The sequence below is a fragment of the Paroedura picta genome, chromosome 3 (genome assembly GCF_049243985.1).
Source record: "Paroedura picta isolate Pp20150507F chromosome 3, Ppicta_v3.0, whole genome shotgun sequence".
NCBI lineage: Eukaryota > Metazoa > Chordata > Lepidosauria > Squamata > Gekkonidae > Paroedura > Paroedura picta.
In genome coordinates this window covers 68,914,759-68,937,819 of record NC_135371.1, presented here as the reverse complement: position 1 = coordinate 68,937,819, position 23,061 = coordinate 68,914,759, and the positions used below count along the sequence as shown (strand labels likewise).

The window sequence follows — 23,061 nt, the reverse complement described above, 5'->3', positions numbered from 1 at the left end:
AGGCTCCTCCTCTCTTGGACAAGGCCCAGAGCCCCGCATTGCAGCCCCGCCGGCGGCAGGGAACCACCCGCGCCACCGCCGCGCCCGGGGAAGAGGCGCCGGGGAGGTGGAGGGGGAGAGGAGGGCGACTGGCCTTCACCCAGGTGCTGCCCCGCACTCAGGCCACCCTCCATTTTGTGGGATGGTCGGAGCGGTGCCCTTCTGCGGTCGTTTCCCATCGACTGCGTGACGGCTGGTTTGGTCGCTGCGATCTGGATGGATGGGGGGACGGATCTCCCAGACCCCTGCCCTTTGCACCGGAGGAAGAAGAAGACCTCCCCCACCCCCTATTTTAAGGGCGCTTGGGACACATTCAGACTGAGGGAGGGACGCATTTCTTTCCTTGGTTCTCCCCCCCCCCCCCAAGGTATTGGGAAGTTGTTCCATGTCAGATATGGAGCTTTTCCTTCCTTGAATGGGATATGGGTGCCACAGCCTAAGGCACAAAGACTGTAGGGGAAGAGAGAACCCAGGTGCCCCTCAGCCTTTTGCTGCAACCACCGATGCCCAGTTTGCAGAATCCGCAGGGATTCAGACTGCCAAACTGAAACCTTTGGGCACAAGGCATCCTGAACCCCACTGTATCCCCCCAAACAAGCCTCCTTGCAGTTTCCGTTCCCCTCAGAAAAGTTCAAATGGGTAGCCGGGTTGGTCTGACAATGACACTCAAAAGCTCATGCCCTGAATAAATCTTTGCTGATCTTAAAGGTGCTCCTGGACTCTGATTTTATTCCTTTGAAAAGTGTCCATCTGCATTATGTTTGGAAAGATGCTTAATGATCTGGCAAATCTGTGCATCCATGCACACCCAAGAACAAGAGGCAAGTCATGGCACGACTGCCGGGGGCTCCCTTGCCTAGCGCCCGCTGTATTTTTTTTACAGCGGGCTTGATTACTAGTTAAATATATCTCCGCAGTGCCTCCCAGCCTAAACTCAAAGCTTAACTAAAAGGAGGCACTTAATGGACGGGGTGTAAGTGTAACAAATGAAGACTATATTTTATTGTTCTTTGTATTAACTACTTATAGGCCCATTATGCATGGCCGCCGAAACGGCGATTTCGGAGCACATGGAAAACGCGGAAGGGGAAGACGCGAAGCACACCGGTTATGCACGGGACGGTGTGCGACGGCGGCAAAACCCAGGATAACCGATTATGCACGCGGCGATCCCGGCGCCGTTTCTGGTTGCGCCCCGGTCACCCGGAAGCTGCGCTTTCTTCCACGTTTCGCTAACACGGCTTTTTCAGCGGTACGCACCGAAGCTGCAGCCGGTTGCAGCCGGCACCGTGCGTTATCAGTGATTTTAGTAGCTGCCATTCCACCTCGAATGTGCGTTATTGCCTCCGTGTATAATGGGTCTCATTTCTATATTTCTTATACTGTCTATTTCTATATTTCTATCTTTATGAAAATAAAAAATATATATTTAAAAAAAATCCAGATACGCAGATGATACCACTCTAATGGCAGAAAGCGAGGAGGAACTAAAGAGCCTTTTGATGTGGGTGAAGGAGAAGAGTGCAAAGGTTGGCTTGAAACTCAACATCAAGAAAACAAAGCTCATGGCATCCGGCCCTCTCAATTCCTGGCAGATAGATGGGAAAGAAATGGAGGTAGTGACAGATTTTATTTTCCTGGGCTCCAAGATCACTGCAGATGGGGACTGCAGCAAAGAAATTAAAAGACACTTGCTCCTGGGGAGGAAAGCTATGGCAAATCTAGACAGCATCACCCTGCCAACAAAAGTGTGTCTAGTCAAGGCTATGGTCTTCCCAGTTGCAATGTACAGCTGTGAAAGTTGGACCATAAGGAATGCTGAGCGTCAAAGAATTGAGGCTTTTGAACTCTGGTGCTGGAGAAAACTCCTGCGAGTCCCTTGGACTGCAAGGAGAACAAACCGGTCAGTCCTAGAGGAGATCAGCCCTGACTGCTCCTTAGGCCACAGAAAATTACTTGAACAATTTAAGAGACGAAACGTAGCAGTGTGAACAGGTAAGACCTAGACTGGACTCCTTGTTATATGTTCAAGGGCAGAAGTGAACAGCAGTCCTAGGTCATGCCAATCACACGCCACAGCAAAAATGGAAGAGAAAAAAAACACCACTCCAAGTATTTCATTTGCTGGCACGGGCCCATGGGAATTGTAGTCCATTAACATCTGGAGGACCACAGGTTGACTACCCCTGCCGTAAGGTCTCTTCTGAAAAAGCCATTCCAGGTCTCAAATGGTATAAATGACTATAGGCCAGTTACAAATATCAGTTATGGGAAAGGCACTCAAGCAGATAGCCTCAGTACAACCCCACGTCTTTGCGGAAAAACCCCTTTCCAGTCCAAGCTTTGCAAGTGAACTGACTGCAGCGTCAGAAGCCTGAATGTGATGATGTTGATTCTCCTGGACCACTCATAGCTTTTCACACTCACTATATCCTTCTGGACTAATTGGCTGGGAATCTGAGATACTGGGCTTCAGCATTTTCACTCCTACCAGGATGATCAGTTCTAGTAACTGGCTGTTCATCCCATCAGCATTCTTTACCACATTGTTCATCTTTCTCATTGAAACTTAAGGCAGCTTACATAGAATCATAGAATCACAGAGACGGAAGGGGCCATACAGGCCATCTAGTCCAACCCCCTGCTCTACGCAGGATCAACCCTAAGCATCCTAAAGCATCCAAGAAAAGTGTGTATCCAACCTTTGCTTGAAGACTGCCAGTGAGGGGGAGCTCACCACCTCCTTAGGCAGCCTATTCCACTGCTGAACTACTCTGTGAAAATCTTTTTCCTGATATCTAGCCTATATCATTGTACTTGTAGTTTAAACCCATTACTGTGTGTCCTCTCCTCTGCAGCCAATGGAAACAGCATCCTGCCCTCCTCCAAGTGACAGTCTTTCAAATACTTAAAGAGGGCTATCATGTCCCCTCTCAACCTCCTTTTCTCCAGGCTGAACATTCCCAAGTCCCTCAACCTATCTTCATAGGGCTTGGTCCCTTGGCCCCAGATCATCAACGTTGCTCTCCTCTGTACCCTTTCAATTTTATCTACGTCCTTCTTGAAGTGAGGCCTCCAGAACTGCACACAGTACTCCAGGTGTGGTCTGACCAGTGCTGTATACAATGGGACTATGCCATCTTGTGATTTTGATGTGATGCCCCTGTTGATACAGCCCAAAATGGCATTCGCCTTTTTTACCGCTGCATCACACTGCCTGCTCATGTTTAGTTTACAATCCACAAGTACCCCAAGGTCTCGTTCACACAGTGTTACCTAGAAGCGTATCCCCATCCAGTAGGCATGCTTTTCATTTTTCTGACCCAGATGCAGAACTTTACACTTATCTTTATTAAACTGCATCTTGTTCTCATTTGCCCATTTTCCCATTGTGTTCAGATCTCGTTGAACTCTGTCTCTATCTTCCGACGTATTTGCCAGTCCTCCCAATTTGGTGTAATCTGCAAACTTGATGAGTAGTCCCTCCACCCCCTCATCTAGATCATTAATAAATATAAAAAGTACCAGGCTGAGCACCGAGCCCTGAGGTACCCCGTTACTCACCTCCCTCCAGTCTGAGGAAACACCATTGACAACAACTCTTTGAGTGCAGTTCTCTAACGGTTAGAGTCTAACCAATTCCCTATCCACATAACTATCTGAAAATCCAGATTGCAGTCCTTCAATGTATCCATCAGAACATCATGGGGAACCTTATCAAAAGCTTTTACTAAAATCCAAGTAAACGACATCAACTGGATTTCCACGATCCAGCAAACCTATTACTTGGTCAAAAAAGGAAACCAGGTTGGTCTGACAGGACCTGTTGAAGACAAATCCATGCTGACTTCCTTGGATCACCAAATTGTCCACCAGATGTTTGCAGATCGCTCCCTTTAATATCTGCTCCATTATCTTCCCCACTACAGAGGTCAGACTCACTAGTCTGTAGTTTCCCGGGTCTTCCTTCCTCCCTTTTTTGAAGATTGGAATAACATTTACTCTCTTCCAGTCCTCTGGGACATCTCCAGTCCTTAAAGAGGTCCCGAAGATGATGGACAAAGGTTCTGCAAGTTCTCCGGAAAGTTCTTTGAGTAGTCTCGGGTGCATTTCATCCGGACCAGGGGATTTGAACTCACCCAGTGCAGCTAAATGCCTCTCGACAACCACTCTATCCATGTCAACCTGCCACCCAGACACTATCCTTTGGCTACTGCCATCTCTAGATGTGCCTAAACCCTTTGACCTGTGGGAAAAAAACAGTTGTAAAATAGGCGCTGAGGCTTTCTGCTTTCTCTGCATCTTCCATTAGAGTCTGTCCATCCGCACCCAACAGCGGGCCTATTGCCTCCTTTACTTTACGTTTGCTCCTCACATAACTGAAAAATCTTTTCTTGTTACAATGGGCTTCCCTGGCCAATCTTAGCTCACTTTCAGCTTTGGCCTGTCCTGAAGTCCCCTCATCCCTGTGCTCTTTAAAATCCACATAGAACTCTTGGGAGAAACCATCCAGAGTCTCTCCGTCATCAGAGCATTGATATACAAATGTTTCAAAAAAGTTAACCAAAGTGATGATCTCTATATAAATCCATACATCTCATCAGCGTTGGCATAAAATCCACTGGCTGCCTGTTCTCAGACCAAATCAAAGTGTTTATTCTTACATTTAAAGCCCTGCCTTGAAAAGCTGTGGGACCAGAATATCTAAAAAGTTCCCTGCTCAGAACCTACCGCCAGTTAAGTCTTCAGAGGCCCTATTCTGTTTCTCCTACCTGCTGTTGCCCCTCGAGTTTTGATCTCCTTCCACACAGGAGCCAAATCAATTACATTCCACAGCTAGTATACATTCCCAGGTAATCGTCAACTGAAAATGAAGGTTATCTGTCTTGCTTTCATTTGACTTCTTCCATCACTTAGCAATTGTTACTGTTACCCTTTTTCTGTTTTGTCTCATGAGATGACAGCTGTGTGCCATGGTATAATTTGTTTCTTTTACTCTGTGGCTCTCTCACTGGTTTTATGTTTACCTTTATATTTTGTAAACTGACTGGTGAATTTGCAGGTGACTGCAGCATAAAATCAGGTTGTGGGCATTGACAGAGAAGCAGCCGTTACTGGAAGATTAGATTATAACAATATGAATAAGATCCCATAACTATGTTAGCTGCAAGCTCATCATCTTTAAACCACCCGTGGCGCCACGGGCGCCACGGAGTAAATAAAGCAGTAAGGGCAGGTGGGGAGGAGTTAGGGCGGGCTCTGTCCAGGATAAAAACTCGGAGGAGCGAATCAGGAGCCGCGAAGCGGCTCCTGATTCGCTCCTCCGAGTGCCACTCCAGGGCCAAGTGTCCAATTGGGAGGCGCGCTTTGCGCGCCTCCCTGTTGGACACTTGGCCCGTCTCGACAGCCCGCCGCTAACTCCACACTCCGCCCAAACAGCCATCCTTGCCGGCTGGCTGCTGGGCAGGAGCCTTGCCCCACGGCCCAGGACTTCGGGGAAAAACCTTCCCCTCCGCCCACTGCATGCCCTACCCTGCCTATGGCCTTCCAAACGACACCCCAGCGCTTCCAACCCCCACCCTGAACGTCTGTCCCCGCCCGCCACATCCCCAGCCACCAACCGGCACACCCTTCCCACCCCCACTCCCCCACTTGCCGCTCCTCCGTTCGCCGCCTTTCTCCGGCTCCCCACTGCCGCCGACGTCCGCAAACTTCAGCCGCTGCCTCCCCGCTTCCTACGCCCTTCGCCGCCGCCGCACAAACAACACCAATGGCCACGCAGACTCAGAGCGCGCTGCCAAGCCGCTCCGCCATCCACACCACGCCGCCGACAGCCCCTTGGCCCACATGGCCGCCCGCCTCAGCTCCGCCCGGACTATGCCGCCGACAGCCCCGCGGCCCACAACATCGCCGCCCGCCTCAGCTTCGCCCGGACTACGACGTCCACATACCTGCCAGATCAGGAGCCGACGCCGCCCAAAGGTACGCGGCTTCCCCTCCAGGCAGCCCCGGCCCTCCCAACACTTTCTGCGCTCCGCCAGGGGGAGGGGGGGCAAGCCTCCTGCGGCCCCGTGCTGGCCTGTGCTACGCCAGCCAGGCCTACCCTTGCCCAGTGCCAATGCCATCTAGCGCCCATTTTATCTACAGTAATAAAATGTAAATCTTTAAATTTAAATCTAGTTTCTGTATATTGCAGCTGATCTGGATTCTTTCAATATCAGGTTGCCTACGTATCCCAAAAATAATCCACAGCATGTAGGGGTAAATAACTGACAGACAATATGATATTCACAAACTCCCAGGAAAGAAGAAGGGCTCAACTATTTTAACCTCTGCACACAAGAATTACTACTAGGACAGATCCATACATATGTACTGACTAGAAAATAAGCCCGCTGTAGTGTTAATACAGGGGGCGCTAGCCGTTAGCTCGGCCCCCCCCCAGTTGGCGCGGCCTACCTGACGCCGCAGAGTGGGAGCGGGTCTGTGTGTGTGCAGGGCGGGGGGCGCTGGCGGCTCTGGCGCTGGCGCGACCGAGAATGGGCCCGCTTCCTGCGCTGATCGCGGCTCTTACGCCGCCGCCAATCACGGCCCCCGCCGGCAATCGCGGCACCGGTACCGCGGCGGATCGCGGCTCTGCTGGCTTGTGCCGGCGCCGATCGTGGCCGTGATGGCAGGTCTTCGGAGACGGCATGTGCCGCCGCTCCCAGCTCCGGCGCGAGTGCCGGCTCCGTCGTTGCCTCCGCTGGTGGCGCTGCTGCCGGTGCCTTCGGCTCGGTCGCCGCTGCTGCTGGGTCCTTGGGCGGGTGCAGGGTGGCTGGCGGGGGCTCGTTGGGGCGCGGCCTGAAGCAGCGAGACGCATCAGGCCGCCGGGAAGGGAGCCCCCAGCAGCCGCGCTCCGCGCGACTGCTGGGGGCTTCCTCGGGCGGCGGCCTGACGCGGCGAGAGGCGCTTTGCGTCTCTCGCCACGTCAGTCCTCCAGGCAGGGAGCAACTGCAGTTGCTGGGGCTGGGAATCGGAGGGATCAATCGGCAGGCGCTGTGCGCCTGCCGATAGGTCCCTCCGATTGTCTGTCAGGAGGAAGGGTCCAATCCGGACCCTTCTTCCTCATCACAGACACATCCCGCCCTAGAACCCCTTAGCCTTTTATTTAGTCCATGGCGCCCGCGGCGCCACGGGCGGTTTAAAGATTAGGATCCAGCTGAATGCTTCCATGGGGGAAAAAATCAGTCTACCCATGGAAATGGAAATTGATTCAATACACTGGTTTATAAACATTGTTGACAGATGTTAAAAAATTACTGACAGATGACAGATGTAAAAAAATTACTTTTCAGTAATGCATTCCTTAATTGCCTCCATTTGCCTTTAGTAACACCAGTGAGACAGTCAAAACTAATTGGCTACAAAGTATCATGATGTCATTACGCAAGATCTCTGACTCGCTAGGATTAGCTGAATACAGGAAAAAGCACAGAGGAAGCCAGAATTGCTGCTGAAGTAGCAACAACTAGAGATAGGTACATGCAACAGTACCGGAAAAGATAATAATCAAACAAACAAAATACTCCACAGAACCCTAAGCACACATGTGCTTCTTTACTTGAGAAAAGATGAAACACAGACACCATATTTGAGAGAGAGAGAGAGAGAGAGAGAGAGAGAGAGAGAGAGAGAGAGAGAGAGAGAGAGAGAGAGAGAGATGAGTAATTCTCAGAATCAATAGTGTCCTGGCAGTTTTGACTTTTTAAGACAGCTACAGCACACAATTTATTCATTTAGTGGAACTATGTTATCTAAAATTACAGAAATGGTACATATAAAAAAACTGGAATGAAAGACACCCCCCACATACACACAAACCCTGCCTCCAAAAAGGGCGAGTTAACCATTTTCCAAGCAAAAAAGGTTTTCAAATGTGACCACAGGCAAACTTGCATTTCTTTCAGAGTCTCTCCACTCTCATGAGAAAACCAGAAGGGACTATTAGTCACAAGATTAGCAGGAGGTCTTTCCTGAAGAAGAGACGTTTCTGCCACCCACTCTGCTTCATAGTAAAAAAAAAAAAAAAAGCAAATGCCCCAGAACAGGGAAGAGAATTTGATTAGCCAGACCCTTAGCCCACTAGGACAATCAGGCAGTTTGCAAGAACGTCCAAGAGCAGACTTTGGTTATAAAAGAATGCCTGGCTGCAGTACAGCTCCTACTTTAGCAAGGGCAGCAACCACAGAATGCAACCACAGCAAAGATGGCTGGTAAACATCCTGGCATTGGCTCAGAACCCAAGGTCACAAAATCTGTACACAGTCTCCAGAAGCCTGTTCTTAGGAGTCATTCGGGAGACCAAAGAGCTTCACGGTGCCAGCTTCCCTGCTGCTGTCGTATTTGCCATCCTTGTCGTCACAGGCGAAGGCCAGCAGAGGCCGTTTAGGGTGCCAAGCCACTGTAAAAGTTGGGGACTCACACTGCACTTCCCAGAGTTTCTCCCCTGAAGACAGAGATAATATGGTTAGAATTCTACTCGCACTAGGTCAGCTACAACTCAGATACCAGCCCCTGGCTCATCTTTACAGCAAAAGAAAGCATTTTAATGGAATAAAAACTAACAGGAATCTAGTGGCACCTTAAAGACTAACAAAGTTTTATAAACTTTCATGAACAACAGCCCATATTAGCCCACTGTGGATTAATAGTGCCATTTAAGAAGAATTTTGCAGTCTATCCTCTCTTCTATGAAAAGCAGCAAGGGCAGTCCAAACGCAGAAACTTTCAGTCATCACAGGAGGCAACAGAAATCTGGGAGGGATCTTTTAAGCCCTTTGTCCGACCCACAGGACACAGGCACTCTAGTTTCAAGAACAACGGCCAAGAATGCCTTCGATATCCACTCTGAAGTCTATTGTGGATGCCATGACCTGAACTCTTATCAATTACAGGCACATATAACTTGGCCAGCACTATTTTAGGACCAGACCTCACCACAATTAGAGCACCTCCAGCAGACAGTAAAAAAGGCATCAAAGCTTCTTTCATAACAAGTAACAGAACAACAGTGTTTACCTGTTTCTACTTCAGCAATATCAATAAAGTGATCTTCAGATGCTGAAGCTAGCATTTTCCCATCATGGCTGAAGCTCAAAGTCCTCACAGGCCAATCCAGCCTGCAAATATGTGAGTAAACAAACAGAGGATTGGGATCAGGTTAAAGAAAAGCAGCTCTCCTAGATTAGACATCTTGATCAGCATCTTATTCTCAACAGTGGTCTTTCCACCACATCCCCAAGATCTGTTTACTGGATTGTCATTGCCAATAGCACTGGAAAATAAGTGAAACTTAGATTTCCTGCACCATTCACACAAATACACTGTAGGCATATGTGTAGTCCCAACAGCTGGGAAAGGTGTATAAGCACAGGTCATGGCAACTCACCTAGAGAAGCATCGCACACACACTAGCTCATCCACATCCCAGAGGCTAACCAGTGCATCAGCACTGCCTGTAGCAAAATACTTTCCCGTTGGATCGAACTTGATGCAGATGCAGTTTGAAGGATGGGCATTTATTGACTGAATAGGTTTGAGTTCTGGATAGCTGCAGAAAAGGATAAGGAGATGGAACTGAGAATAGGCTGGAAGAAAACTGTTCCTTGATCTAGCTACAGACAGGTTAGGAGTGCTTTGTCTTCCAATGCAAAATAGACCCTACTTGATCATACTAAGGTCTATCAACTGCACAACCCCTACAAATGGGAATGGTCACAACTGGATAGCAAAGTTCATGCCTATTCCAGCTACAGAAAAGACTGGGTAAAAACTGGCAGATACATGTCCTCACACAACATAATTCAGGGAGGAAAAGAGGCACACAACTGCTTTACTACACTGATGGATATGGAGAAGGCAGTAGGCCTGTATTCTTGTCTCCTAGTCAGACATGTGCTTATGCCTCTCCTAGAGACAGGATGTGCCTCCACAAGAATGCCTTACACATCAGACTTTAAGCTACAGTTCATCACATTTTCAGTCATTTAATAGGACATTGCTTAAGTTTTTGTACAAACTGCAACTTCCGCATCCTAGCTTTCCTTCAAGGTAAGATGAAAACTTTTAAAAATTCCTCAAGTATCTAAGACCGGAATGATGACCATATTGTCTGGCAGATATTCCTGTGAATGACAAATTTAGTAGAAGAGTATTTGCCATACATTTGGAATATGTGAAATAAAAGATATCACAAAAGTCTGTTTCAACACATAACAGAACCAAAAGCAATAGCAGGAGTCAGAACAAGATAGGAAGATGGTGGAGCTTAATGCCTTGTTGAGAAATGCCAGAGATATCCACAGAAGGCAGCACTTTGCCCCTCCCATTGCCTGGACTGAAGGCAAGAGAACAAACTCACTTGCTAGCCTTCCTAGTATAGATCATGCAGAGGGTACCTGAGGATGTTGATGCAGCCATTGCCATTGGTGAGGAAAAACATGTTGTTGTCATTGTTCCAAGAGATCTCATTCACTTCAAATTTGAACTGTTCCTCAGCTTTAGATCGATGCGTCTTTGCATCAATGAAGGTAACCACATCATCTTTGTTCCCCACTGCAATAGTTTGCCCATCAGGGCTCCAGCAGATATTAATGTTCTCCCCTGTAAAGAGTTAAGGATATTCAAAACATGAACTAAAAGTAATTCAGGCAACGTATGGACTTCTATATTTTAACACCTGTTGTACCAAAGGGATAAAGCATCACCCTACATAACATGTAATCCTTAACACAACTAAATAATTCGCTAAGGCCTGGGGGGGGAGGAGTTAGGACAGGCTTTGTCCGTGATGAGGAAGGGGCCCGATTGGCCCCTTCCTCCGGACTGACAATCACAGGGCCAATCGGCAGGCGCTTTGCACCTGCCGATTGGCCTCTGCGATTGCCGCCACGCCGCCAAGGGAGCAATTGCGAGCTGCGAACCGCGCACAGCATGGCTCGCAGTTGCTCCCTGGCCGCCGGCCTGACGCGTCGGGAGGCACAAAGCGCCTCCGACGTGTCAGGCCGGCGGCCACGGAGCAGCTGCCAGCCGCGCACAGCGCAGCTGGCAGGTGCTCCCTCGCCGCCGCCGCCGCCTCTCCGCCGCCCTGACGCATCAGAGCTTCCCGCACCACCACTAGCGCCCGCTGTATCCAAGGTACAGCGGGCTATATTACTAGTACAGTTATAATTATGCAATATACTTATAATTTCTCACACTCTCATCACATGTAAAAGATATCAGATCCCTCACTAACAAAGTTACATCAGCCTTTGGGACACAGTATGCTCTGAAATAAATAGATATTAGGAGAACAGCTATGTTTTCCCATGACATATCCCAGGCCATCCCAGCTTAAGCAGTTTCTAGTGGCATCAAATTCAGGACTTTCACACAAAAGGTGAAATACACAACTAAATTATTTTGTCATCAAAAACAAATAACTCCTTTGTATTAGCCCTCTGTGTCCAATCTTGACTGTTGAAATGTTTACGGTATTTGTATTACATACTTTTAAGCACAAAAGTTGTTTTTATATTTCAAATAATTTCTACATGAACCTGGTACGCATTATTGGCCTTCCAAATACATGGCACGGCCCAACTTCATTAGCTCTCTAAAACTAAGCTGAATCAATATGTGCAAGGGTGACCACTAAGGAAGACTGCAGAGGAAAATAATGGCAACGTACCTCTGCTTCTCACTTGCCTTTAAAGCCCCTTGCTGCTTGCCATGAGTCAGCTCCACCCTGATAGAACTTTACACACACACAAATAAATTTTAATCTTAACCCCGAACTATGAAATACCAGACATGGATAGAGAACCAAATAATCAAAGTTGCTAGAGGGGAGCAGACTTTTTGTTGCACTGCCTCACCCCCCCCCCAAAAAAAGAATAAAATCAGTTTTTCTCCAGTATACACACCAGCATCACCCACCTTTGGTGTTCACAGTAGCAATGCACTTAGTAGTACGGACATCCCATATACGAATGGTTTTGTCTCCAGATGCAGTGACAAATAAATCTGGGTTACTAGGGTGCCAGCATAGCTGATCCACACTGTCCCCATGGCCACGATAGTTAGTCTCTTTTACCTAGGGGCGAAGAGTTGTTTTAATAGCCATCACCCTAAAAAACAAACACCAAATGCACGTTTTGAATGTTGTACATCTCAGGAGCAGCCTTGGAACTCGCTAATCCTCACCTAACCACCACCCTCCAAAATCAACAGCAGCTTCGGGTTTAAGCTTTCATTAGGGATAGAAGGGGACGACCACTACTGCTCAACACCGCAAAGCTTCATTCCCAAGCGCGCCTTCTCCGCGACAAGCCCCGCTGAATCCGGGGGCGGGGGCAGAGATGCCTGGGGATGCGCTGCGCCCGAGCAGCGCTCGCCTCGTCCCCACTCCCAGCCACTGACCAAGCGGTCCTTGTCAAGCACGAACACGCTGGCTGTCTTGTCGAAGGAGCCCGACGCTAGGCGGCGGCCGCAGCAGCTCCAGGCCACCGAGTGCACCTTCGCCCCGTGCGCGGGGAATTCGCGGCTTCGCGTATTGGCCCGGAATAATTCCTGCATGGCCAGCACGTACGGAGAAAGCGCCATGACAACCGGACCGATTAAGCAGGGCGCGCCTCCCGCGCCAGCTTTCCCTTCCGGCGACAAAGGTCACACTTCCGGAACGTCTCTGGACACGCCCTACCGGCTCTCCTCCAAGTAGCAGTCTCTCTCCTCTCCGGGCGGGAGCGGTGAAAACATCAAGCAGGCGCGTTTAAAGGCCCTTAAAGTGATCGGGTTTACAGGACAGTCCTGTTGCCCCCTCGGCTGTTGCTGAGAGTGTGGGAAGAAAGAAAACGGCAGCGAGGTTGAACGTCGAAACGGAGGGTGAGTTTGGGTTTTTTGTTTCTAAATGCGACTTACAGGAGGAGAAGTTGTCGGGCTTTGTAGTATTGTGCATCCTCTCAAACCAGCATGGTAATAGCTTGTACCGTTCTGCAGCTGGGGCATTATATAGAAGTGTGCACTTAAATAACTACAGATAGTGCACAGGGATGGGGGGGAGAGAACTATACCATCATATTTGAATGTGATTATTTCACTTCTAGGATAGGAGATAAAGATATTCATAGCTTTTGTTCACTAACTGTGAATGGGACTCCATTCCTTTATGCTTCTGGACTAGTAAAAATGAGAAGCCACACCAGTAGGTCACCATGAGTTGGAAGTGACTTGATTGAACCTAGCAAGAAACAAACAAAAAAGCCACTAGGAGTGACTGCATAGTTTTAATACTTTTTAATTAGAGGGCAAAGAGAGGACACACAGCAATTTGTTGGGACAGGGAAATTCCCGGTTGCTTCCTCCTGGTGTCCTCGACAAAAAGAACTGACAGCCAGCTGCTGCCAGATGTGCTTTCAGCCCTGCTCACCATGTATTCTGCTTGAAGGGCATATTTGCTTGTTGTGCTGGCTTGGGATGGAAGGCTGGCAGCTGCAAGCCAGTTCTGCTCACTCTCTGCTCCAGCAGCACAATTCTAAATAGTCCTGGTAAGTTTGAGTCCAGTGGCACTCAGATACACAGCTGTTTTTGTCAAGACTTACATATAGGTGAGAGGAACAACGTTTGAGTCCAGTGACACCTTTAAGCCCCACAAAGTTTTATTCAAGGTGTAAGCTTTCACATGTAAATGCACTTCTGCAGATATCTGAACTGCAAATTATTTGCAGAAGAATGCTTGTGCACAAAAGCTTATTCAATGAATAAAATGTTGTTGGTCTTAAAGGTGCCATTGCAGCTACCCATCTGGGTCTATATAGGGGGGAGTAGTTGCCATGAGGGACTAGTTCAAGTCAAGATGCTTAAATAACTGGGTGACTATAGCTGAGATTGGATTAAAACAGTCATTAATGGCAGCAAATTAGTATACAAACACTAAACAGACAGATGTGAGTTTGGGTCCAGTGGCACCTTCAAGACAAGCCAAGTTCAGTTCTGAATATAAGCAAGAACTGAGAGACTTAGCATGTGTAGATGCACACTTCTTCAAATACATTATAGAACCTCATGTGTGCCTGCATGGGACAATGCCGCTGAACCCTAGGGTTTCTTGATGGCCCTGGAAGGGTTTCCTGAATGAGTGGGAATTAATTTTTAATATGTTTTTAAATTTGTTAAACATTTATCAGGTGATATGACCATATATGGCCATGTCAACTCTCCTCCCAAAATAGCCAAAGGCCTTGTAGAGGGTGGGAAGGGGAAGTGCGCCAGGTGGGTGTGTACACAGCTATGGTTCCCAACCATATTCTACATGATTTTAGCATTTATTACAAATCCATACGAGAGCTTAGGTGAGTTGAACACGAGCAGGAGTTATGTCAAAGACAAAGAGCAAAGCTGTTACACTATTTTTTTAAACCTTGGTAAGCCCCACCTAGGAGCAGGGTCAATTGACCAGAGAACACATCAGAATTACATAAGTTACTTCATGCCACTTATGCAGATGATTATGGCCAGAGCAATCTGGCATCAAAGCATTCTCACATTTTGTAAAGCAATGGCCCATGAGGCATAACAGGCCTTGGGAAGTATGGCAGAGACTATGGCAGGGGGGGGTAGTTTTTTGCCAAGGGACGTCACCGCCTGAGCCCCTGCTCCACTTGCTTTCCCACCGGCGCCCCTGACTTCCCACTGGTGCCCACTGGGGGGGCGCTGCCATCAGCAGCTGTGCAGTGCAACACTGAGGGGGAGCCACTGAGAGCATCAAAGGTGAGCCAGCGGCAGAGTGGCAGGGCAGCCCTGGAGGCAGCGGCCAGGGAGGAAAATAAGGAGGAGCTGCAGCCCGGTACCGACTGATTCATGGACCGGTACCAGTCCATGGACCAGGGGTTGGGAACCACTGAACTAGATGACCCATGATGTCAATTCCAACTATTATTCTATAATTATTCTATATCTTAGTTTCAAAGCAAGTGAGCAGCTGGCATTCCTAGGATTAATACAAGACTACAACAAAGGATTCCAATCCTAATAAAAAGGTTAACAACTGATACATAATGACAGGAGTACAAGCAATAATCCCTTACCTAAGAGAATGAAAAAGAAAAGACATTTTGAAGGTTTAGTTACACTGTCCAGTCATGGACAAGCCATAAAGAGGCTTTCTCTTTTCATGGGTAAACAGACAAACTGGCTCTCTTGCCTGAGGGCAGTATTTACAACTTCCAAGCAGTTCTTTCAAGAGGGCAATTAGCACATTAAACAGGATACACTTCAAAGACCAAACCAATAGGCAATACATCAGCATTCTGGAATGTTGTTAAGGATACCACAGTGCAAGATGGCCTTGCACATTTCACATACAGATAACAATTTGAGCAAACAGCAAATTCAAATGAGAACTTCAATTCAGTTAGATTCCCTGGCACAAGTACCATTAATCATCCTTCCTCTAGGAAGGAGCTGGAGAAATTGGCATAGCACATGACAACTGACATTATCCAATAGAAGTGGAAAGTCATCAGAGATGTGTTTAACAGAATTTCTAAAACAAACTGGAATGGGAGATTGCTGAATTACAAACACTCAGGACAATGGGAGCACCAGGGCTTTAACGGAAATATTGGGTACTTATCTCACTACACATGTAAGTCACTCAGTTATAAATCACTTACTCCATTATATTGTATCTGAGGAAGTGTGTGTGCACATGAGAGCTTATACTATGAATAAAACTTTGTTGATATTGAAGGTGTCACTGGACTCTAAATTTGTTCTTATACCTAGAATTGAACTTCATTGGTCTTAAAGGTGTCCCTGGACTCAAGTTCTCACATCTGTTGTTTATTACCTGTACGCTATTTGCTGCTGTTCACAGACATTAAAGGTAAAGCACGCACAGTCATGTCTGACCCTTGGGGTGACACCCTCTAGCGTTTTCATGGCAGACTCAATACGGGGTGGTTTGCCAGTATCTTCCCCAGTCATTACCATTTACCCCCCAACAAGCTGGATACTCATTTTACCGACCTCGGAAGGATGGAAGGCTGAGTCAACCTTTAGCTGGCTGCTGGGATTGAACTCCCAGCCTCATGGGCAGAGCTTCAGACTGCATGTCTGCTGCCTTATCACTCTGCGCCACAGGAGGCTCCCACAAACCTTACCAACTGTATTATTCCAGTCTCAGCTGTATTTATGCATCTTGATTCTAATTATTCCTCCCTGTCAACTAACCCAGTGATCTCCAACCTTTTTATCACCGGGGACCACTCAACGCTGGGGACCACTCACCGGAGACCACTCAACGCCTTTTACTGAGGCCTGGTGGGGGGGTAGTTTACTCCTCTACTCTCAACCACTGCCCTAACTCTCTGATCGCTATGGTAATGTTTAAACATCCCTTCAAAATAAGATACAGACACGCCACAACAATGAACATAAGGAACATTTTATTTTCATGGAAATTTTAACTCATGACAATGACAAATCAATGGGAACCCTGAGCTTGTTTCTCTGCAACGAGATAGTCCCATCTGGGAGTGATGGGAGACAATGACACACGAAGTGTGTTGTAAAGGGCTGGGGGGATGAAGTAAAGGGCCGGGGGGGGGGAGGCGTCCTTCGGGGCCCACCTCCAATTAGTTGAAGGACCACATGTGGTCCGTGGCCCACAGGTTGGGGATCGCTAAACTAACCCCTCTCCCCACATCCTTATGTAATGCTTGAGGAAATCTGTTTCATTGTATCTGATGAAGTGTGTATGCACACAAAAGCCTATACTCAGAATTAAACTTGGTTGGTCTTAAAGGTGCCACTGGCTCAAACTGTCCTGTTGCTTCAGACCAATATGGCTGAGTCAGGTCTATTGGGGAGGGAGCGGCAACAGTCCTGGAAGTAAAACTAGGATTCTGAATAGACCTGCTTAGGACTGCTCTCTAGAAGTCTCGTGCACTGGCCGCAGTTGCATGCCACTGGTTGCTTCTTCCCCTAACCCTGCATTTGCTGCTCTCCCCCCCCCCTTGCCTTGACAGCCTCACTACATCAGCTCATCTCCCCACTGCCTCACTTGTTTGTGGATCTGCCAGGGACAGAGCTTGAGGCCCAAGCAGGATCCAAGCAGACATGTTATTGACCAATGCACTGCTAGATCCCATCTACTGGACCCAATCAGTTTAAACCTCGAACCAATCATGCACACTGACAGGAAGATCTATTGTCTGCTGCATGTATATATGTTGGGGTTTTCTGGGGGGATTCTCAGTCTTGTTGTTGCTTAACTATAACTTGCCCTCATGCTGAGATCACAATAAAAAGCTGTTCTGATGTCCAGCTTCCTTCCATCATGAGTTCATATAACGGGCCAACTTCCTTCCATCATGAGTTATTCATATAACAGACCACCCCTTCCTTCCTTCCCTTCCCCTGCTTACCTCCACTACTTTGCTTCTGTCCATCTTGTCTCCCTGCTGCCTTCTTCCTGCAGTCTGCTTTACCCATCCTTGTTTTACAAATGCTTGGCTGTGTTGCAGAGTGACCTCAGGAAATCGCTATCAGCCCTTGTTTTTCTTGTTGGCACCTCTCCAGTTTGAGGTTTTTATTTATTTTTTGTTAACTTTTCATATTGTTCTGCAAAGTTCAGGCAGACTTATTTAAAAGAGCTGTTTATACTTGAATTTCTATTGACACCATATTCTCTGAACAAGCGATTTGTGCTTTTTCCTGTAGCATGAAAATTTCACACATGCACAGTAAACTAGCTTTGGAAAATTTTCCTGGTATACATAAACATGCATTTTAGGATGGCTTTACACGTTATGCCTTTTGATATGGATCTGTTCTGACATGCCACTGCTGTTTCCATAAATTGCTTTCTCATCTGGGATTTTCGAAGTTTGAAATGCCCACTTATCTTTGCATGTTTCCTCCCTGCAGGCATATTATCTGTTTTTCTCCTGTTATTTGTTGCTTCATGTCATTGCAGTCTGCAGAAGTGAATACATAAGAGGGGGAAGGTGGCTGCAGGGATGCAGGAAGCATTGCTGTTCTGAAAGAGCAGAGAGGAAACTGAGATGGCAGAGAAGAAAAGGAAGTGGTCAGATCACCTCTGCTCTTTCTCGCAGCTTCTATGCAAAGAGACACAACTCAGTGGGGCACATGCAGCAGGGACTGTGGTAGCAAATGATGCCATTCTACTGGCAAAGTCTGAGCAGGAAAGTAGACAGCTTACCTTCATTTGGCATGATCATAGATCAGCCATGATTGATATGCAGTCAGAGTCATCAGCATATCTACATGCAAAAAAAATTCAAAGCCACCTAATGAGCTGCTTTCAACAGTTCTGTCTCCCGTGGCAGCCATTTTGGAGTGGTGCTCTCAAAATGCCAAAGGGATCTGTAAGCTTGTAAATTCTGGAGCCCCATGGTATAGCCTGACAAACATGAAGAACGAACCAGCCCCCAAATTAATGACTGTTGGGAAAAGAGGAGGAACAAAATGATTGTGAACTTAGGTAGAACGCAAAGAGGTTCCCCTCACTCACTATGGCTAGTAGCCACTGATATTAACTGGGCTGACTGTCTCTAGTGATTTTGATCTTGTATCTCAGCATTCTTGTAAATGAGTAAGAAATGTTTTTTAGAAAGTTTTCAGTACTTACGTATTAAAGAGCTCTGTGGCACTGGCTAACTAACAGTGATATAAACTGCAATATAAAATCCAGTAGCACCTTTAAGACCAACAAAGATTTATTCAGAGCCCTGAAGCTTTCGAGTGCAAGCATCAGTACACAGTCTACTGATGTAACAGAATTGATTTTTGCTATATATTCCCTGTCATGTAAGAAGATCATAATCTGACGAAGAGTGCTTGCAGTCAAAAGATCACGCCCTGAATAAATCTTTGTTGGTCTTAAAGGTGCTACTGGATTCTAACAGCTACCCATTTGAATATAAATTGCAGTAAGTAGACTGAAATGGATTTTTCACCTTGAGCTCATTAGATATGTCCAGTAGTCTGCACAGGAAAAAAAATTAAGACATTCATCTGTATCTGTGTAAGTTTCTTCATGAGGTTCTGGATTTCCACTTCATTTGACTAAAATCAGTACCTTCAATAAAGACATTCCAGGAGGCAAACTTAGTCTGCTATAGTCAAAATAAGAGTCATTATATCTGAAAGACCCACAGGAATCCCAAGCATCCTGTTTTTTTAAAAAAATGACCCAGTGTAAGAATGTAGCTATGTTGAGCTAAACTGCCAACAATCCTAGTTCACATTCACCCACACAACCTCTATAACAGGGGTAGTCAATCTGCGGCCCTCCAGATGTCCATGGACTACAATTCCCAGGAGCCCCCTGCCAGCAAACGCTGGCAGGGGGTTCCTGGGAATTGTAGTCCATGGACATCTGGAGGGCCGCAGTTTGACTACCCCTGCTCTATAATATACATATTAATATGTATACATAAAATATACATATTATAGCTGTGCTAGCTGTGACTTTCTGCAGTTTATGTTGGTCAGACTGGATTACCTCTAGGCACTAGATAGGATACATTAGGCATGGAAATTGAAGTATTCAAAATGAGTGGGGTAGTGTTTTACAATGCAATTGTATGCAGTTATTGTTGTTTGAGCCTGCAAACTTTTATGGGCTTAGACTTGAGTTAACTACAAAAAGGGTTAAATTGTTTATTTTTCTAGACCTTAAGGTGACAGTGCCATCCTAAACACACTTTTCTAACTTAATTGGTCTTAAAAGGTGTAACTCTGCTTAAGATGGTACTTTTAAAATTGGCAATACAAGTCTTCAGTGGAAAAATTTCAAAGGTAGGCTCCAGCAAGAAGCTGCTGAATTAAAATTCTTGTGCAGAGTTGGTACTCTCCAGGGTGTGGAGATAGTTGTCTACGAAAAGTCCTTGTTCCATACATGCTTGTGTACACCAGCTTGTTCTCCTTTGCCAGTCCATCTACAACAGATGGGATTGCCTGGGTGACCAAGTTCTCTTAGGGCTGTTTTTGCAAAGCAGTTTCTCTGTGAGCCCCACCTACCTCACAGGGTGTCTGTTGTGGGGAGAGGAAGGGAAGGGTGTTTGTCTCATTTTGGGACTCCTTAACGCAGCCTCGTTTAGAGCTTTTAGGGATTGGACCTCGTTTTCACTTGTGCTCTACAGTGTAAGGGCACCTCATGTTGGGATGGGAGCTCTGCAATAACTCTTCCCGCTTTGACTAGAAGTTTGTCTGCCCGCAGGCAGCAGCGTTCCTCGCCCGGCCACGGACTTGAACGCAGGAAAGCGGCGTCCGCGCTACACCCGGAGGGTGGCCGGGGTGGCTGGCGACTAGTCCAGAGCCCTGAAGCGCAGCTGGCCCCACCCGAGCGGCAATCCAGCCAATAGTCCCAAACCGAAGGAGGCCCGGCTTCGACGGCTGGCGGCGGGGGGGGGGGGGGGGTTGGCGCTCTCGAGTTCTCCGCTGAAGCGCCGCCTTCTCGCAAGGGGGGGACTTGGGCAGGGCGAAGAGCGGCCGCTAGAAGCCGAAGCGGGCCGACCGTTCGGCGGCCAAGGTTCGGTTCCGTTCCGTCCCGACCCTTCCATTCCCCTCCGGGGAGCGGCGCCATGGCCGAGGGCATCATCCTCCTGACGGGGTCCAGCTCCGACGGCGAAGGCTCGGGAGGATATCCCCGGGCTCGCCGCTGGCGCCAGCTGAAAAGAAAGCGGAGGCGGCGCTGTCTGCCGGCACCCTCGGTAAGTCCCCTCTCCAGCGGACCCTGCCAGGGACCAAGATGGAGGCGCTTCCGCTCTCTGACTCGCTCCCCACCTTGAGCTGCTGGGGGGGCTCGGCGGCCGGCTCGGGCGGGCGTCGCGCGGTCCCGGGGGTCGGGAGTCTTCCCCCCCCCCCACCGCGTGTCTCCTCCGCGGGCGGGCGGGTGGCGCTTCCGCGGTGCCGGGAAGGCGCGGGCGAGTTCAGTCTCGGGGCGATGCCGGCTTTGGGCGCGCCTGCGGGCCTCCTTAACCGGGCTGGCTCGGCTCCAGGAGGCGGGGAAGCCCTCTCGTGTAGAGCTCAGGGCTGAGGCTCTCACGCGCCGCTGAAGCGTCTCCCGGGGAAGGTCTGAGGGCCCGGGCTCGGCCTTCCTAGGCGGCAGGGAAGGCTGTTCTGACGGGGAATCTGGGGACGAAAATGCCCATAGCGGAGTCTCTGTCCCGCCAGCAGGAGCTACCCTATCTACAGCAAGGCCTCTCATTCCCTACAAACGTGGGGAAATCTGACCTGACTGTTCTTGGGCTGGGATCTCTCACTCCAAAACTGTGCCTCCTTTGAACACTGCTGCCATTTCCTGATAGTGGAGCTGGTCATCCTCCTGCCTTCCTGCCACTTGTTTCCCTCTGCCATCCTGCGGGGGTGGCGTGTGTGTATGACAGGCCCAAGGCTACCAGAGAGCTTGGTGACACACAGGGTGGGGACTCAAACCTGGCTCTCCAACATGCCCACACTACCTTTCCCCTTGCGGACAACAGTTGCTCTTCTGTGCAGCCCTTGTCCAAAACTGGAATTGCTTCAGGACAGTGCCAGTGCAGACAAGGGGAAATGAAACTAGTGGCCACCGTTGGCAACCATGGAAGCAAAGTGATAGAAAGAGAATGATTTAGTGTTTCAGTGCAGGGGTACCAAAAGGGCTTCAATGCAAAAACTAAAAATAAGGGGACTGGGCTTCCTGCAGGAGCAGAGTTTGAAATAGAATAGATGGGACACAGTGGAAGGATGCTGGAGATGGAGGAATGCCCCAAGTAGAAATGGCTGCCCTAGGGTTGAATAGTAGTTTCTGTATGAACGACAACAAAATGTGCAGAGTAGTATGACATCATAGTGCTGGTCTTGACAACAGAATGAGTTCACTAGACTGGATCCTAGAGGGAACAAAACTACTGTGGAAGCCTTTATTTGTCAAAAAATGTCAGGAACAACTATGGTACTAATATTTTCTTTACAGCCATTTTATGTGGACAGCGGAGAATGTACTCCAAAAGTTATCATTTGCTTGGCATCTCCAACAGAAGCTACCATCTCTTGATGGAAGTTTTCTCATGTTCTTTGGGGGGTTCTTCTAGTTTTGTTTTGTTTTTCCTTCTAGTAATGTATTCTTTTGTGTATTGGAGCACTGAGAATATAAAGGTAAAGGTAAAGGTATCCCCTGTGCAAGCACCGAGTCATGTCTGACCCTTGGGGTGACGCCCTCTAGCGTTTTCATGGCAGACTCAATACGGGGTGGTTTGCCAGTGCCTTCCCCAGTCATTACCATTTACCCCCCAGCAAGCTGGGTACTCATTTTACCGACCTCGGAAGGATGGAAGGCTGAGTCAACCTTGAGCCGGCTGCTGGGATCGAACTCCCAACCTCATGGGCAGACAGTTCCAGACAGCATATCGCTGCCTTACCACTCTGCGCCACAAGAGGCTCATACTGAGAATATACTAAATGAATTTTTTCAAGTAATCCTTTGTGCCTGAGCTGACTGTGTCTGTGGGCTTTTTCTTACTGTCTTTCCTTTCTGATAATCCCAGAGCTTGCCCTTCCTTACACTGTCAATGAGACAACTGATCAGAGCTTCTCTGATCTGTTGTTCACCTCACCTTGTGCCTTAGCATCACTTTCACAGCTAAGCCTATTTCATCTAAATACCTCTAAAGTTGGTGTTAGGAGGCTTGTGCTTGATGCTCAAGTTGTAGCTGTGGGGCCAAAGGGTGCTCAATTCTATCCTGTACCTTTCTGCCCAGAGCTTAGAGAGAGCCCTAGATTTCTAATCTAAAACGTGCTACTTGAGTAGACAGTCTTCTCCCTAAGCAAGCAATAAATACTTGCCTAATCAAAGGTCAAGTATATCAAGCTAGGAAAATATTTTTCTTTTTCTGAATGCAGTATTGCTTTGTTTGTAAAGGTAAAGGTATCCCCTGTGCAAGCACCGAGTCATGTCTGACCCTTGGGATGACGCTCTCTAGCGTTTTCATG

General features: G+C 48.0%; 2 protein-coding genes across 4 annotated transcripts in view; one reads left to right on the top strand and one right to left on the bottom strand.

Moving 5' to 3' along the window:
* Positions 1–7,289: 7,289 nt before the first annotated feature.
* THOC3 (THO complex subunit 3) lies at positions 7,290–12,728 on the bottom strand. The gene is made up of 6 exons (XM_077326352.1): positions 12,484–12,728; positions 12,001–12,157; positions 10,479–10,683; positions 9,470–9,631; positions 9,100–9,200; positions 7,290–8,527 (listed from the first exon to the last, which is right to left on the bottom strand). The coding sequence occupies exons 1-6, from the start codon at positions 12,664–12,666 to the stop codon at positions 8,364–8,366; spliced, it is 972 nt and encodes a 323-aa protein (XP_077182467.1). The 5' UTR covers positions 12,667–12,728; the 3' UTR covers positions 7,290–8,363.
* Positions 12,729–12,753: 25 nt separating this feature from the next.
* SIMC1 (SUMO interacting motifs containing 1) overlaps positions 12,754–23,061 on the top strand; it is a 50,784-nt gene continuing 40,476 nt past the window's right edge. For 2 of the 3 annotated variants that reach the window (XM_077326347.1, XM_077326349.1), the window contains exon 1: positions 20,545–20,801. In XM_077326347.1, the coding sequence (XP_077182462.1) occupies positions 20,673–20,801 (129 nt within the window). In that variant the 5' untranslated portion in view covers positions 20,545–20,672. Of the gene's footprint in view, positions 12,946–20,544; positions 20,802–23,061 lie in introns of those variants that run through there. The other variant, XM_077326350.1, reaches the window with a different exon arrangement.

What these genes read in the sequence shown, in the direction of transcription:
- THOC3 (XM_077326352.1), bottom strand. Translation starts at nt 12,666, where the DNA reads ATGGCGCTTTCTCCGTACGTGCTGGCCATGCAGGAATTATTCCGGGCC. An exon ending in TGCTTGACAAGGACCGCTTG is followed by an intron (nt 12,158 to 12,483) that starts GTCAGTGGCTGG and finishes CTTCGCCCCTAG; the next exon opens with GTAAAAGAGACTAACTATCG. An exon ending in TGCTACTGTGAACACCAAAG is followed by an intron (nt 10,684 to 12,000) that starts GTGGGTGATGCT and finishes AACTCTTTACAG; the next exon opens with GGGAGAACATTAATATCTGC.